The sequence below is a fragment of the Procambarus clarkii genome, chromosome 48 (genome assembly GCF_040958095.1).
Source record: "Procambarus clarkii isolate CNS0578487 chromosome 48, FALCON_Pclarkii_2.0, whole genome shotgun sequence".
In the NCBI taxonomy this organism is placed as follows: Eukaryota; Metazoa; Arthropoda; class Malacostraca; order Decapoda; family Cambaridae; genus Procambarus; species Procambarus clarkii.
The window spans coordinates 21,148,802-21,165,369 of record NC_091197.1 but is presented as its reverse complement, the minus strand read 5'-3'; the positions used below and the strand labels follow the sequence as shown (position 1 = coordinate 21,165,369).

Genomic DNA, 16,568 nt, shown 5'->3' with positions numbered 1-16,568 from the left:
CCTATCATCACTCAGCAAAAATCTGCTATGAGAACTATAACAAACTCTGTCTTCAGACAACACACAACCCCTCTGCTTTAAGTCCCTTAACATGCTAAACATTCACTCAATCCACACATTCTCATGTGCGGTTTTTATGTAAAAAACCTTGTTCCTAAATGCTAATCTTGATCTGTAACTTTTCCTTGATAGGTGGAATAGAACCCATGAGCATCACACCAGAAATAAATATCTCTTTGATATCCCCAGAGTCAAACTAAATTTATGAAAACACTCCATGCAAATAAAAGGACCCAGCCTATGGAATTCATTCCTTGGTGAATTAAAAATTGTCCAACCTTATTCAAAAGTAAAACCAAAAAGTACCTATGACAGTTTCATCCTCATAGTTTCCTACCTTGTGTGTCAAACTCACACAGTATCTTGTACTACCCACTTCCCCAATATTAGTATTTAAGACATATACCTTCACCAGTGTAATCACCTCTGACAGTTTATAGTATAGTTATTTGGTGATATTAAACCTTGCTACAATGTACCTTTCCATTTTACTTGATATGTTAGATTAAGGACCTGATTGAAACGCTATGCGTGTTAGTACTTACCTAGTTGTATTTACCTGGTTGTGCTTGCGGGCGTTGAGTTCTGGCTCTTTGGTCCCGCCTCTCAACTGTCAATCAACTGGTGTACATGTTCCTGAGCCTACTGGGCTCTATCATATCTACATTTGAAAGTGTGTATGGAGTCAGCCTCCACCACATCACTTCCTAATGCATTCCATTTGTCAACCACTCTGACACTGAAAAAATTCTTTCTAATATCTCTGTGGCAAGATGACAAAGGCATCTTAGTGGCTTTGTAAGAACGTAAAAATACCAGTCTTATGTAATCTCACAACCCAGTGTACCTTCTTGTGAATAAATTATTATTATTATTTTAGGATAAAAATCCACACTTGTCTATTTATGAAATTTATGTAAGGAATTTACACCAAGTCTTTCGCACTCTCCTGAGTGTTTTATCAAGGTGTGTGTGTGTGTGTGTGTGACTAGGATGAGACTTACATCTCAATGTCTAATGAGGCTGCTATCCTTGTTATTGTTGTTTAAGATTCAGTTACTTGGAACAAAAAGTTGCAAGTAGCACGGGCTATGGCGAGCCCGTACTGAACTTACCTGACACAGGAGCGGGACTGTAACTTTGGCTGTTATCTGAGTGATTGATGAAGATTAAGCCATCCAAGGGGTGGCACGGGCATAAATAGCCCGTAATGGCTGCTGTCCTGGGTACAGTCCTCTTATTCTGCTTCACTGCCTGACCATGTCACCTCTAATCCCAACTAGCGATGTACCTCTGGTAATGTCTTCAACGGAAATATAGTCATGTTTCTGTTGGCATTCTAAGATCAGATATTGTACCTTCCACTTCCTTGGTAACGCTCTATTACTCTCTCATCTATCCTTATCTCAACTATGGTATTTGTGCTTGGGGTTCTATTACACAAAATCATTTACGTCCTCTAATTACTCAACACAAATCTGCTATTAGAACAGTAAACTCTGGCCCCTGACAGCAATCGGTACCCTTACTTAAATCTTTGAATATAGATATTAAGTCACTGCACATCCTCTCAAGTGTACTGTATTTATTTAAAACATCTGAACTGTAATGCCAATCCTGACCTTAAACGCTTCCTAGAAGGTTGTAACAACCCATGGGCACATGGGTTCCCTCACACCAGAAACAAATACCTATTTGATATTCCAAAAGTGCGCCTTGACCAAACTAGAAATGCTCTGCAAATGAAGGGACTCAGAATGTGGAATGACCTTCCCAATCATGTCAAAGGCTGTACCTCTCTCAACCAGTTTATGAGTAGAACTACACAATAAACTCTCTGTAACCTACCTTACCCCCAAAATGTCAACCAATTTCTTGCTATTTTTAATGTGTATGAATACATTCTGGCTGCCTGTCCTCCGACACAATGAATTATTATTATAGGACTCGCTCCCGAATGAATTACAAATTTGTCCAACCAATACATTATCAAAAAATAGAGCAATGAGGTACATCATCATTGTATCATCAGTTTCATCATCATTGTATCCCACCTTGTGCTACTCACAAGCTAGAGATGCAACGTCATCAGTATAATTGATCTTATCAACACTTTACGCTGATTTAGTAATTATGTGAATTCAAATTCTGTTACTTTGTTCCTATCATTGTTTTTTTATTCGATATTGACTATTCCCCCTTCTTTAGCGTTAGGATCTGTCCGAAGCGCTGTGAATGTTAGTGACTGAATGTTCCTCTTAATCACCCACATGCATACTTCCACAACCCATTGTACCTTCTTGTATATAAATTAATAAAATAACAAGAGATAGCGGTACTTTAATTATCTAGCAACTAGTTGATTTCGTGTCTGTTACATGCAGCTTTCTCTGCCTTGTCTGCGTCATTATTTACCTGAATTTACCTGAGGGGCCACTAACACTTAGATAACATCATATGTGTTGGCCTACAAAACCTCCTCGTGGAGGCCATCTCACCAAACTCCAACGACAGCAGCACGGCTCAGCCAGTCTCAGGCAAAGAAAAAACGTAAGACCTCCAGGTCTACACTAACCCACCAGCTCCTTAACCTGGTACAGCCAGCCCTCCGAGGTTGATAACCACCATGAAGACCCCCGTCCATTCCCACATCTCTAGTATCAGCTATTGATACTGATAATAGCTCCATACAGCCTCCACTTACGGGCTCACCATAGCCCGTGCTACTTGGAATTTTTTGTTCTGAGCAGCTGAATCTAAAACAATAACAACTATTGACCTCGACGAGAACAGGATGCCGGTGGCTTGTCGAAGGTCTCCCCCTTCCCTACTATCATGTTGGGTAATATCTGTGTAAGGCAGTAGCCGATTGATTGATTGATAAAGATTAAGCCACCCTGAAGGCGGCACGGGCATGAATAGCCCGTAAGTCAGTAATCTCACAGTACAGATTTTAAAACTCTTGCTCTGTACATGCAACGTTTGCCTGTAGTAGATAGTGCAGGGACACGATTATCCCCTTTTCATCGACATCCACTAATGATGGGTGCCGGGTATTATCTGAATTTATCTTAGGACCATCATCTCATTAGGGTCCTCGATGAGAACAGAAAGCCGGTGGTTTGTCAAATGTCCCCTCCCCCAACCCCATTTGTCGTGAGGATATTATACAGCTGGCTTTTGAATTGCAACAATGTTGTGGCATTTACGGCTTCTGTTGGTAGGCGTTTCAATGGTTTTTATTACCCCTATGACTGAAAAAGCATGTCCTGTTTTCTGTCGTTCGTTGTGGCTTGTTAAGCTTGACACTGTTGCTCCTTGTTTGTGTTACATCTGATCATTTAAAGAGGTGTCCTGATCAATATCCTCCTAATTCTTCAGTGTTTTAAAAGTTTCGATGACACCAGTCCTGTCATGTCTGGTTAGCGGTGCTGTTAGCCCCGAGGCCTTCAACCCTTCCTGGTATGAGAGTCGACTTAATTCTGGGATGGTTTTTGCCCCTAGTTTACCACAAATGTAAAATGCGTAGCCTGAAGATCATTAAGGACTAGTGCCTAACCCCATTATGTATCTAACCTCTCTCCCACGATATTTGTTTGGGTTCATATATTAAACCGAAAATACCCTGTGGATCGATAATATTATTTACATATGATGTTATGATATTGCAAACCATATCACGATCTATTTCTCAAGTTAACCTTATTTTTGTAATAATTTCAGGAAGGTTGAGGTGGTTGAGCAGTACTGTGACAGGTGTGGAGTGAGAGGATGAGGTGGAAAATGTGGTGGATGAGCTTCGCCATGGTTGGGCTGCTGGCAGCTTCACCAGCGTCACCTACAGAAGCCTTAACTGCACAAGCTCTTGGTAAGTTATACATGCTGCGACAAGGAGACACTTGTGCTACTAAGGATAGTGAAGCCAACCATAAAGGATAAGACTCTTGAACTGATCTTCACAAATAATGTGGAAATAATCATAGACATCACAGTCTCATAGAGATAAACACAAATATATGATTCCTGTACACAGAAGAGCAGAGGTGCCATAGGCACAACCAGAGGTCCACGGTTGTTCAACATCCTCCCAGCTAGCATAAGAAATATTGCCGTGAACAACCGTTTTCTTCAAGAGAAAACTAAGACATCTTCAGGAAAGCATGTTTTCATCTTAGCTTAATTTTCTTCAAGAAGTGCCGGACCAACCGAGCTATGGTGGATATGTGGGCCTGCGGGATGCTCCAAGCAACAGCCTGTTGGACCAAGCTCTCACAAGTCAAGCCTGACCTCGGGCCGGGATGGGGAGTAGAACTCTCAGAACCCCATCAAGCAAGTAGAGTTTAGAACACACGTACACCGGGATTTAATTAATTTAATTTCAACAATCAGAGCCTGACTGAAAAAAAAACATTGACGACGGCAGAAACATTGAGAATCTGCATAAAATATGTCCATCTTGAGAGAACTAAGACAAATGTCTAGCCTGGAAAGTGAAGGAAGTTGAGACGGTTCTGACTCGCAATCGGGAATCTCGAATTCAAATCTCGATTGGGACAGAAAGGGTTGGGGACGTTGCCTATCACCTAATGCCTCTGTTCACCAAGCAGTAAATAGCTACCCGGGAGTTAATCAGCTTGTTATGGGGTTCCGTCCTGGGGAGGGTCAGTTGTTCCACCTTGGAGGGGGGGGGGGACCTCGATTTAAGCCTGACATATATGTATACATAGACTGCTGACCTCGTTAAAATGAATTATTAATTATAAAAAAGTTACCAACAAAGCAGAACTAGACTTAAACATTACAGATATAACAAACGATAATACTCATACCAGAATGAAGAAATAGAAAAAGAACAAAAATAACCTCTCCCCAGAACCCAACATTGTAATGACATAATTGTTTGCATTAACAAAGAGCAAATGGAATACCTCGGCAACTCATATGTCTGTTATAATGTCTTCTATTAGTGTCTGAATTACCCCATTAAGCTTATATTACTTGTGAATCCTCCACCGTTCAGGTACCATATGTATGTGTTCTTGCCTAAATTATTATTATTATTATTATTATTATTATTATTATTATTATTATTATTATTATTATTATTATAGCGCGGCTCCAGCCAAAATTTCATCAATAATTTTGTGTTTATTTAATACAAAAAGAGAGCCTTTTACTTGTGCTATGCAGTATTTTCAACTTTATTTTAAGGAAATTGGACAACTCTTTAAGTTTTGTCTCATAATTTTTAAGCTAGAATTCACTGTTTATTACTGTTTAGTTAATTTATTATACACCCCATACCCATCTTGTGGGCGGTAGTGGGAAGGTTTATAAAAAAGTGCAAAATACCGTTGACACGGCCGCCCACAATATGATGGGCACACGGCCGCTCACAATATGATGGGCACACGGCCGCCCACAATATGATGGGCACACGGCCGCCCACAATATGATGGGCACACGGCCGCCCACAATATGATGGGCACACGGCCGCCCACAATATGATGGGCACACGGCCGCCCACAATATGATGGGCACACGGCCGCCCACAATATGATGGGCACACGGCCGCCCACAATATGATGGGCACACGGCCGCCCACAATATGATGGGCACACGGCCGCCCACAATATGATGGGGACACGGCCGCCCACAATATGATGGGGACACGGCCGCCCACAATATGATGGGGACACGGCCGCCCACAATATGATGGGGACACGGCCGCCCACAATATGATGGGGACACGGCCGCCCACAATATGATGGGGACACGGCCGCCCACAATATGATGGGCACACGGCCGCCCACAATATGATGGGCACACGGCCGCCCACAATATGATGGGCACACGGCCGCTCACAATATGATGGGCACACGGCCGCCCACAATATGATGGGCACACGGCCGCCCACAATATGATGGGCACACGGCCGCTCACAATATGATGGGCACACGGCCGCTCACAATATGATGGGCACACGGCCGCTCACAATATGATGGGCACACGGCCGCTCACAATATGATGGGCACACGGCCCCTCACAATATGATGGGCACACGGCCCCTCACAATATGATGGGCACACGGCCCCTCACAATATGATGGGCACACGGCCGCTCACAATATGATGGGCACACGGCCGCTCACAATATGATGGGCACACGGCCGCTCACAATATGATGGGCACACGGCCGCTCACAATATGATGGGCACACGGCCGCTCACAATATGGTGGGCACACGGCCGCTCACAATATGATGGGCACACGGCCGCTCACAATATGATGGGCACACGGCCGCTCACAATATGATGGGCACACGGCCGCTCACAATATGATGGGCACACGGCCGCTCACAATATGATGGGCACACGGCCGCTCACAATATGATGGGCACACGGCCGCTCACAATATGATGGGCTCACGGCCGCTCACAATATGATGGGCTCACGGCCGCTCACAATATGATGGGCACACGGCCGCTCACAATATGATGGGCACACGGCCGCTCACAATATGATGGGCACACGGCCCCTCACAATATGATGGGCTCACGGCCGCTCACAATATGATGGGCACACGGCCGCTCACAATATGATGGGCACACGGCCGCTCACAATATGATGGGCACACGGCCGCTCACAATATGATGGGCTCACGGCCGCTCACAATATGATGGGCACACGGCCGCTCACAATATGATGGGCACACGGCCGCTCACAATATGATGGGCACACGGCCGCTCACAATATGATGGGCTCACGGCCGCTCACAATATGATGGGCACACGGCCGCTCACAATATGATGGGCACACGGCCGCTCACAATATGATGGGCACACGGCCGCTCACAATATGATGGGCACACGGCCGCTCACAATATGATGGGCACACGGCCCCTCACAATATGATGGGCACACGGCCGCTCACAATATGATGGGGACACGGCCGCTCACAATATGATGGGCACACGGCCGCTCACAATATGATGGGCACACGGCCGCTCACAATATGATGGGCACACGGCCCCTCACAATATGATGGGCTCACGGCCGCTCACAATATGATGGGCACACGGCCGCTCACAATATGATGGGGACACGGCCGCTCACAATATGATGGGCACACGGCCGCTCACAATATGATGGGCACACGGCCCCTCACAATATGATGGGCACACGGCCGCTCACAATATGATGGGCACACGGCCGCTCACAATATGATGGGCACACGGCTGCTCACAATATGATGGGCACACGGCTGCTCACAATATGATGGGCACACGGCCGCTCACAATATGATGGGCTCACGGCCGCTCACAATATGATGGGCACACGGCCACTCACAATATGATGGGGACACGGCCGCTCACAATATGATGGGGACACGGCCGCTCACAATATGATGGGCACACGGCCGCTCACAATATGATGGGCACACGGCTGCTCACATTATGATGGGCACACGGCTGCTCACAATATGATGGGCACACGGCCGCTCACAATATGATGGGCACACGGCCGCTCACAATATGATGGGCACACGGCCGCTCACAATATGGTGGGCACACGGCTGCTCACAATATGATGGGCACACGGCCGCTCACAATATGATGGGCACACGGCCGCTCACAATATGATGGGCACACGGCCGCTCACAATATGATGGGCACACGGCCGCTCACAATATGATGAGCACACGGCCGCTCACAATATGATGGGCACACGGCCCTTCACAATATGATGGGCACACGGCCGCTCACAATATGATGGGCACACGGCCGCTCACAATATGATGGGCACACGGCCGCTCACAATATGATGGGCACACGGCCGCTCACAATATGATGGGCACACGGCCGCTCACAATATGATGGGCACACGGCCGCTCACAATATGATGAGCACACGGCCGCTCACAATATGATGGGCACACGGCCCCTCACAATATGATGGGCACACGGCCCCTCACAATATGATGGGCACACGGCCGCTCACAATATGATGGGCACACGGCCGCTCACAATATGATGGGCACACGGCCGCTCACAATATGATGGGCACACGGCCCCTCACAATATGATGGGCACACGGCTGCTCACAATATGATGGGCACACGGCCGCTCACAATATGATGGGCACACGGCCCCTCACAATATGGTGGGCACACGGCCCCTCACAATATGATGGGCACACGGCCGCTCACAATATGATGGGGACACGGCCGCTCACAATATGATGGGCACACGGCCCCTCACAATATGATGGGCACACGGCCGCTCACAATATGATGGGCACACGGCTGCTCACAATATGATGGGCACACGGCCGCTCACAATATGGTGGGCACACGGCCCCTCACAATATGATGGGCACACGGCCGCTCACAATATGATGGGGACACGGCTGCTCACAATATGATGGGCACACGGCTGCTCACAATATGATGGGCACACGGCCCCTCACAATATGATGGGCACACGGCCGCTCACAATATGATGGGGACACGGCCGCTCACAATATGATGGGCACACGGCCGCTCACAATATGGTGGGCACACGGCCCCTCACAATATGATGGGCACACGGCCGCTCACAATATGATGGGCACACGGCCGCTCACAATATGGTGGGCACACGGCCCCTCACAATATGATGGGCACACGGCCCCTCACAATATGATGGGCACACGGCCGCTCACAATATGATGGGCACACGGCCGCTCACAATATGATGGGCACACGGCCGCTCACAATATGATGGGCACACGGCCGCTCACAATATGATGGGCACACGGCCCCTCACAATATGATGGGGACACGGCCGCTCACAATATGATGGGGACACGGCCGCTCACAATATGATGGGCACACGGCCGCTCACAATATGATGGGCACACGGCCGCTCACAATATGATGGGCACATGGCCCCTCACAATATGATGGGCACACGGCCCCTCACAATATGATGGGGACACGGCCGCTCACAATATGATGGGCACACGGCCGCTCACAATATGATGGGGACACGGCCGCTCACAATATGATGGGGACACGGCCGCTCACAATATGATGGGCACACGGCCGCTCACAATATGATGGGGACACGGCCGCTCACAATATGATGGGGACACGGCCGCTCACAATATGATGGGCACACGGCCGCTCACAATATGACGGGCACACGGCCCCTCACAATATGATGGGGACAGCCAGAGAGACGCAAGACATCCCTCACACACCCTTTATGTATCAGGAGTTATATTTAAAATGCAACCCCTTGTATCTACAAGATTACCTCTGGAATGCTCTTAAGTACAGTTTAATAATAATTGTATTAATAATATTAATATAAAAACTGTATTAGTAAAAAAATACAAACCGGTCACACTAACACGCTACATCTTGAAGGTTTTGAGAGGTTTTACACAACTTGCTAGGTTAGTGGTTAGGTATGACCTATATAAGCCAAGCCAACACAGCTGGCTTGGGTGCTACTCTCACCCATGCTCAGAGAAGACACACAGAAATACGTGCCTGTTTTCCTCTCACTCACTACAGACGATTCTAAAATAAGAACGAAAATTACAACAGCCTGATGATCCAGTTACTCCATCTATCATCATTCTATTATGCAGGAAGAACCGCACGTCTATGGGTCATCCAATAATGTTAGCAGACTTCTAGATGTTACCACTGCTAAGCTTAGGCTCGGTTACCTCTGGGAATTTTTGTACCATCTGCTGATGTAGATTTGACTAAATGTAAACTCTGTCAGCAGAACTATTCGCATACTTTGCGTCATTATATAATGGAATGTGAAAAAATCGCGGAATTTAGAGATAACACTATCAATAGTGTCCAAGAAATGTGTAAGTACTTTATTCTTAATGATGTGCTGCCCGAAATCTTAGCGAAGTGTCCAAAATTTGCTTAATGTAGGTAATGCATGCACATGACTGTAAAGCTGCCGCCCAGTTGGGTGGGTGTGGAGCACATGACTGTTACGCTGCCGCCCAGTTGGGTGGGTGTGCAGCAAGACTAGTAACTGTGTGACTCATCATAGATGTAAAGTGCCTTGTATAGTGACTGTTGTGAACCTCTTGTTGAATCACTTGTGACACAAAATATTATTGATGTGTGTATTTGTGTGGGTGATTAAATATGTATGTGTATGTATATATGTATACGTATGTATATGTACATGTATGCATGAGGGTGTGTACATGTATATATAACATTAATAATTTTGTAACTAGCGTCAAAAGATTGTTATTTGCTTGGCTAAACGAACTAGAGGGTTCAGTTCCTGAACCGATTATGTGCCTCTGTAATCCTTTACACCACCGCCCACGGGATGGGTATGGGGTGCATAATAAAGAGAAAAATTGAATTGATGATTTCCTTTTGGACACGACAACCTCGACCGACAGCACTGCTGTGTCAACAAGAAGTAAGACTACCAAGACTACCGTGAGGCTCAAGAAGGCCTACGATCATAGCTTGCTGAAAAATGCGAGAAGAAAGAAGAGCACTGAAGTCAGAAGAGTGAAGCGAATGAAGAGTAAAGACCCAAAAACGAAACCAACGACTACCATCAACTACCACCAACTGCCAGCTAGCTCCGTGTGAGCCCAGCCCCTGTGTGTACGGCCAAGAACGCCCCACTCAGTCTTACTGTCATCAACCCAAGTTCAAATCCACAGTGGTTGGATCTTTATCGCTCCTCTTCGCCTAGTCTCCAGGTCCTCGGTCAAGCTTTCTGCATCCTCGCCCCGTTCTTCCGTCCCTGCTTAACCCTGCTATGGACATTTTCAAGTTTCAAGTTTGCAGCAGTAGAAGACACGGAAAAATTGTTTTTACATATCAACGTAAACGTCACCAAATGGGCAACATAAAACAATATATGACTTGAAAAGGTGATAAATTTGTTACATGTAACTAACTCGCCACATATTGCTTAGCTTAGAGTGTTATCGTCCAGTTACTGAAACATTTTTGGCACTCGCCCACAAGGTGGGGATGAAGCCTATAATAAACAAATTATATGAACTAAAACTCATTCGTTGCGTTAGGGGCGACTTGGTTTCACGGCTGTTTTACTTTGGTAAAAACGATGAACAAACAGACTGTTGATGTTGATAAACTATGTTGACATATTTACCTTTATTTCTTTTAGGTATAAGTGCATACATTCATATTGAGTTACAAGCAGAATTTTGGATTTCTAGATAGAGCTAGTGTATACTATGGCTAAAGCCACTAATACGCCCAGCGTTAAGAGGGTAAGATTCCTGAATTTATATGAGAGCCACTATATCTCTAGTGGCCTCGACGAGGCCAGGAAGCCGCGGGCTTCTCAAAGGTCCCCTTCCCTATGTGCCCTGATGATTTTATCGAGCTGGATTTTGAATTATAGCAATGGTGTGGTATTGGCGGGTAGGCGGTTCCATGCGTTTATAACCCTGCGGGTGCAAGAATAATCACAAAAAAACCCTATGGTGAAAATGCCCCATAGTACTACGCCAGTCTGTACTGCCATAGTACAGTTCTTGACGCACAATTAGAGAATTCCAGGGTTCGAATCCCGGGCGGAACAGAAATGGTTGGGCACATTTCCTTTCACCTAATGCCTCCGTTCACCTAGCAGCACGTAGGTACTCAGGAGTTAGTCAGCTTGTTGTGGGGTTGCATCCTGGACGGGCTCAGTAATTCGACCCTAGTGGGGGGGGGGGGGGGGAGGGAACCTCGATAAAAGGCTTCCTGTCCCCCGATACAATGTATTATGATTTACAAGCATCTTCGGGTTTCTGCGCTAAATTGTGGTTTCTTGAACTTGAAACTGCTGATACCTGCTTGATGGGTTTCTGGGAGTTCTACTCCCCAAGCCCGGCCCGAGGCCAGGCTTGACTTGTGAGAGATTGGTCCACCAGGCTGGTGCTTGGAGCGGCCCGCAGGCCCACATATCCACCACAGCCCGGTTGGTCCAGCACTTCTTGAAGAAAACAATCTAGTTTACTCCTGAAGATGTCCACGGTTGTTCCAGTAATATTTCTTATGCTTGCTGGAAGGATGTTGAACAACCTCGGACTTCTGATGTTTATACAGTGTTTTCTGATTGTGCCTCTGGCACCTCTGCTCTTCACTGGTTTTATTCTGCATTTTCTTCCATATCGTTCACTCCAGTATGTTGTTATTGTGCGATGTAGATTTGGTACTTGGCCCTTCAGTATATATTATTGTATATTATTTGATATCTCTCTCGTCTCCTTTCTAGTGAGTACATTTGGAGAGTTTTGAGACGATCCCAATAATTTCGGTGCTTTATCGCGTTATATTTTATATGTGCCGTATATGTTGTCTGTACTCACTCCATTTCAGCAATCTCTCCTGCTCTGAAGGGGAAATTGAGTACTGAGCAGTACTCAAGACGGGACAGTACAAGTGATTTGAAGAGTACAATCATTGTGATGGGATCCCTGGTTTTGAAAGTTCTCATAATCCATCCTATTATTGTTCTGGCTGACGCAATATTTGCTTGGTTATGCTCCTTAAACGTTAGGTCGTCAGACATCATTATTCCCAATTCCTTTACATGTTGATTTCCTACTATGGGCATATTTGATTGTGTATTGTACCCTGTATTATGTTTAAGACCCTTATTTTTACCGTACCTGAGTACCTGGAATTTATCAATGTTAAGCATCATGTTATTTTCTGCTGCCCAGTCGAAAACTTTATTAATATCTGCTTGTAATTTGTCAATTAGAGGTAATTTTCATGCTGATTTTTGTGTCATCTGCAAAGGATGACACAAAATGCAAGGTGCCAGTAGCGCAGTAACTCAGTATAGTGTGGAGGAAGAGCTTGGACACGGGGAGATACCAGATGCGCTTAAATCAGCAGACAGCTTCTCTACACATGCAACCTGCTCTCGCACAAGACAGCACATATATGACTTAATGCTTAAAGTCAATATGTTGAATATGAATTAGTACATATGTGGTGTATTCCCAGTTACATTTTTTCCAAGGCCCAAACTCTTCCTCACGTACCAATTTACGTCTCACAGTAGTCGTCCATCGCCGTAGACAGCAGAATAGTCGTGATTGTTTCACTTATAATAAAAATTGTAGTTTTCAGGTCCCACATGTGTTGTGAAATTTACCTGCTATTGTCCATGCTCTTAGAATATTACAGATCAGCTACATCCTATTCAAGGCTCGTAGTTTTGTTTTAAGAAATATTAGTTGTTCTTGATAAATTATAAAAAGCACTATAAATTATTATATAGAATAAAAGTGCTTCACCAATTAACATTATATACACTAGTTTGTGCTTTATAAACCTTTAAAGAATGTATTGTAGGAACGTCAACAGAAAACGATGTTACGTTGGAATGTCTATGGGGTAAACTACTGCAAACAGGATGGTATAGTGTCTACTACCTTCTGTAGGATGGGTATAGGGTCCACTACCACCTGTTAGGTGGGTACAGGGTCTACTACCACCTGTTAGGTGGGTATAGGGTCAACTACCACCTGCTAGGTAGGTAAGGGGTCCATACTTCTTGTAGGATGGGTCTGGGCCCAATAACTACCCATAGGATAGGTATGTCCTATGGGTAGGACATACCATATGTCCTATGACTATATACTAGTCACCATTGCTCTATTGTGCTCTTTGCTTTGCCTGTGCAATATTGATCATTAGTGCAAATAATTACCTTCAGTGTACCTGAAAGTACTCTTAAGCAACCTACCTCATTTTTGTGTATAGTTTTATAAAAATATATAGATTTTTTCATAGCTAGTTCTTTTATCATTGTCTTTTTGGCTTTTCTGTAAAACAGCCCTCTTATGCAAACTGCTATAGATCCAGACCTTAACCTCTTATCTAGTATCTATGACAATCAGCACTTTAATGATCAAAATTGCAGAGATTACACAGCACATGATGTAAACAATGTTTTAGCGTGTAATCACAATGTTTCTGTAATTAACTTGAATGTAAGATCTCTTAGCAAACACTTTGAAATTAATGCCCTGATTCAAACAGTTGACAACAAATTCTCTTTTATTGTGTTTACTGAAACGTGGTTAAAAGAGAACACTTCTCAACTCTTCAACATACCAAACTACTCAGCCATTCACAACTGTCGCCCTGTACAAAGCGGTGGTGGTACTTCTCTTTACTACCACCATGCACTGACTTGCTTAAAAGTAATTAAATCTAGAGACCCTTATGGAGAGTATATATTTGCCTCCTTCAGAGTCAAGGGTAACGATGCTGTCTTGACTGTGGGAGCAGTCTACAGGGTTCCTAGCACTGATGTGACTAAATTAAACTCAAACTTTAGAAATCTTATATTAGAGAACCGACTGAACAAAAACCACTTAATTATTTCTGGTGACTTTAACGTTGACCTCTGCGAGCCTGACAACTCTCCTGCTGCTAGTTTCCTCAACTGTATGAATTCCTGCTTCCTCATACCCGTAATCACTAGACCTACTAGAATCACTGACAGTACTGCTACGACTCTTCATCACATCTGGACCAACATAACCTCTCCACTTACTTCAGGGATAATCATCGATAGCACTACAGACCATTACCCCACATTTCTCCTAACCAACATTAACAAACCGCCTCTAGAGGTAACCCAGCAAACATTTTCATGTTTTTAAAACATCCTAAAAACGACATTTCATTGTTTTCAGCACGTTTATAATTAAGTTTAGAAAAGGTTTTTTGAGAACTTTTATATACGACCTTAGAACGTAAATAATTAACATTTCTAAAAACTTTTTTATAATCTTTTAATTACCTACATTAAAACGTTTAGGGTAAATTAGGGTATAATAATTTTGTAATTCATATCTGAAATAGAAAGGGAGAGAAAGAAAGAAGACATATCTGAGAAAGAAATGGACATCCTATATATGTATGTGCAAATTACAAATAAATAGGGTACAAAAAGAGAATTAAAATATTATATTTATTTAATTAAGAATGAGTAATACAACAAAATATATGTAATAGCTCGAAATATATAGACTATATCTATAACAGAATATAAAAGTAAAAATTTAAAAATCTATAAAAATCTATATATGCAATATGTGAACACAATAGATTTTGTGATCAAGCAGCCTGTGATTCATGTCATGCTGAGATCAGTCTGATGTTACAAGCAGTTATTGTTACTTAAAACTAAAACAAGTAAAATTTTCCGAGTATACATATAACACTATAGTTTTTCTATGACTAATAATAAAAATCTATTAATCAAAAGTTTAGGACTAATTAACTAAAAATAAAAATCTACAAGTGAATGTAAACAGTCAAGTATAATATTCATGTAGAAAGAGAAAGAAAAAGAGAGAGAAGGAAATAAAGAGAAAGAAAGAAAGGGAGAAAGAGAGAGAGAAAGAAAAGAAAAAAGTCATGTATAATATTCATATTAGCACCATGCAATATAACTTAGATTAAGTAAAAATCTCAGACATTTTTAAATCAAATGAAATATGAGAGCCAGAGAGAGAGAGCGAGAGCCAGAGAGAGAGCGTGAGCCAGAGCCAGAGAGAGAGTCAGAGCCAGAGAGAGAGAGAGAGCCAGAGCCAGAGAGAGAGAGAGAGAGCCAGAGAGAAAGAGAGAGCCAGAGAGAAAGAGAGAGCCAGAGAGAGAGAGAGAGAGAGAGCCAGAGCCAGAGAGAGAGAGAGCCAGAGCCAGAGAGAGAGCCAGAGAGAGAGAGCGTGAGCCAGAGCCAGAGAGAGAGTGAGTCAGAGCTAGAGAGAGAGTCAGAGCCAGAGAGAGAGAGCCAGAGCCAGAGAGAGCCAGAGAGAGAGAGCCAGAGAGAGAGAGAGCCAGAGAGCGAGAGCCAGAGAGAGCGAGAGCCAGAGAGAGCGAGAGAGCCAGAGAAAGAGAGAAAGAGAGGGGGAGAGAGAGGGCCAGAGCCAGAGAGAGAGAGAGAGAGCCAGAGAGAAAGAGAGAGCCAGAGAGAAAGAGAGAGCCAGAGAGAGAGAGCCAGAGAGAGAGAGAGAGCCAGAGAGAGAGAGAGCCAGAGAGAGAGAGAGAGCCAGAGAGAGAGAGAGAGCCAGAGCCAGAGAGAGAGCCAGAGCCAGAGAGAGAGAGCCAGAGCCAGAGAGAGAGAGAGAGCCAGAGAGAGAGAGAGAGCCAGAGCCAGAGAGAGAGCCAGAGAGAGAGAGCCAGAGAGCGCCAGAGAGAGAGAGAGAGCCAGAGAGAGAGAGAGAGCCAGAGAGAGAGCCAGAGCCAGAGAGAGAGAGCCAGAGCCAGAGAGAGAGAGAGAGAGCCAGAGCCAGAGAGAGAGTGAGTCAGAGCTAGAGAGAGAGTCAGAGCCAGAGAGAGAGAGCCAGAGAGAGAGAGCCAGAGAGAGAGAGAGCGAGAGCCAGAGAGCGAGAGCGAGAGAGAGCCAGAGAGAGCCAGAGAAAGAGAGGGGGAGAGAGAGAGAGAGAGGGCCAGAGCCAGAGAGAGCCAGAGAGAAAGAGAGA

The 16,568-nt window shown here is 44.7% G+C and overlaps 1 protein-coding gene across 3 annotated transcripts in view; it reads left to right on the top strand.

Annotated features, from left to right (window-relative positions):
- The window catches only part of LOC123764809 (uncharacterized), a 430,287-nt gene that overhangs the window by 111,383 nt on the left and 302,336 nt on the right, over positions 1-16,568 (top strand). For all 3 annotated transcript variants that reach the window (XM_069302648.1, XM_045752985.2, XM_045752984.2), the window contains exon 2: positions 3,784-3,928. In XM_069302648.1, the coding sequence (XP_069158749.1) occupies positions 3,832-3,928 (97 nt within the window). In that variant the 5' untranslated portion in view covers positions 3,784-3,831. The remainder of the gene's footprint in view (positions 1-3,783; positions 3,929-16,568) is intronic.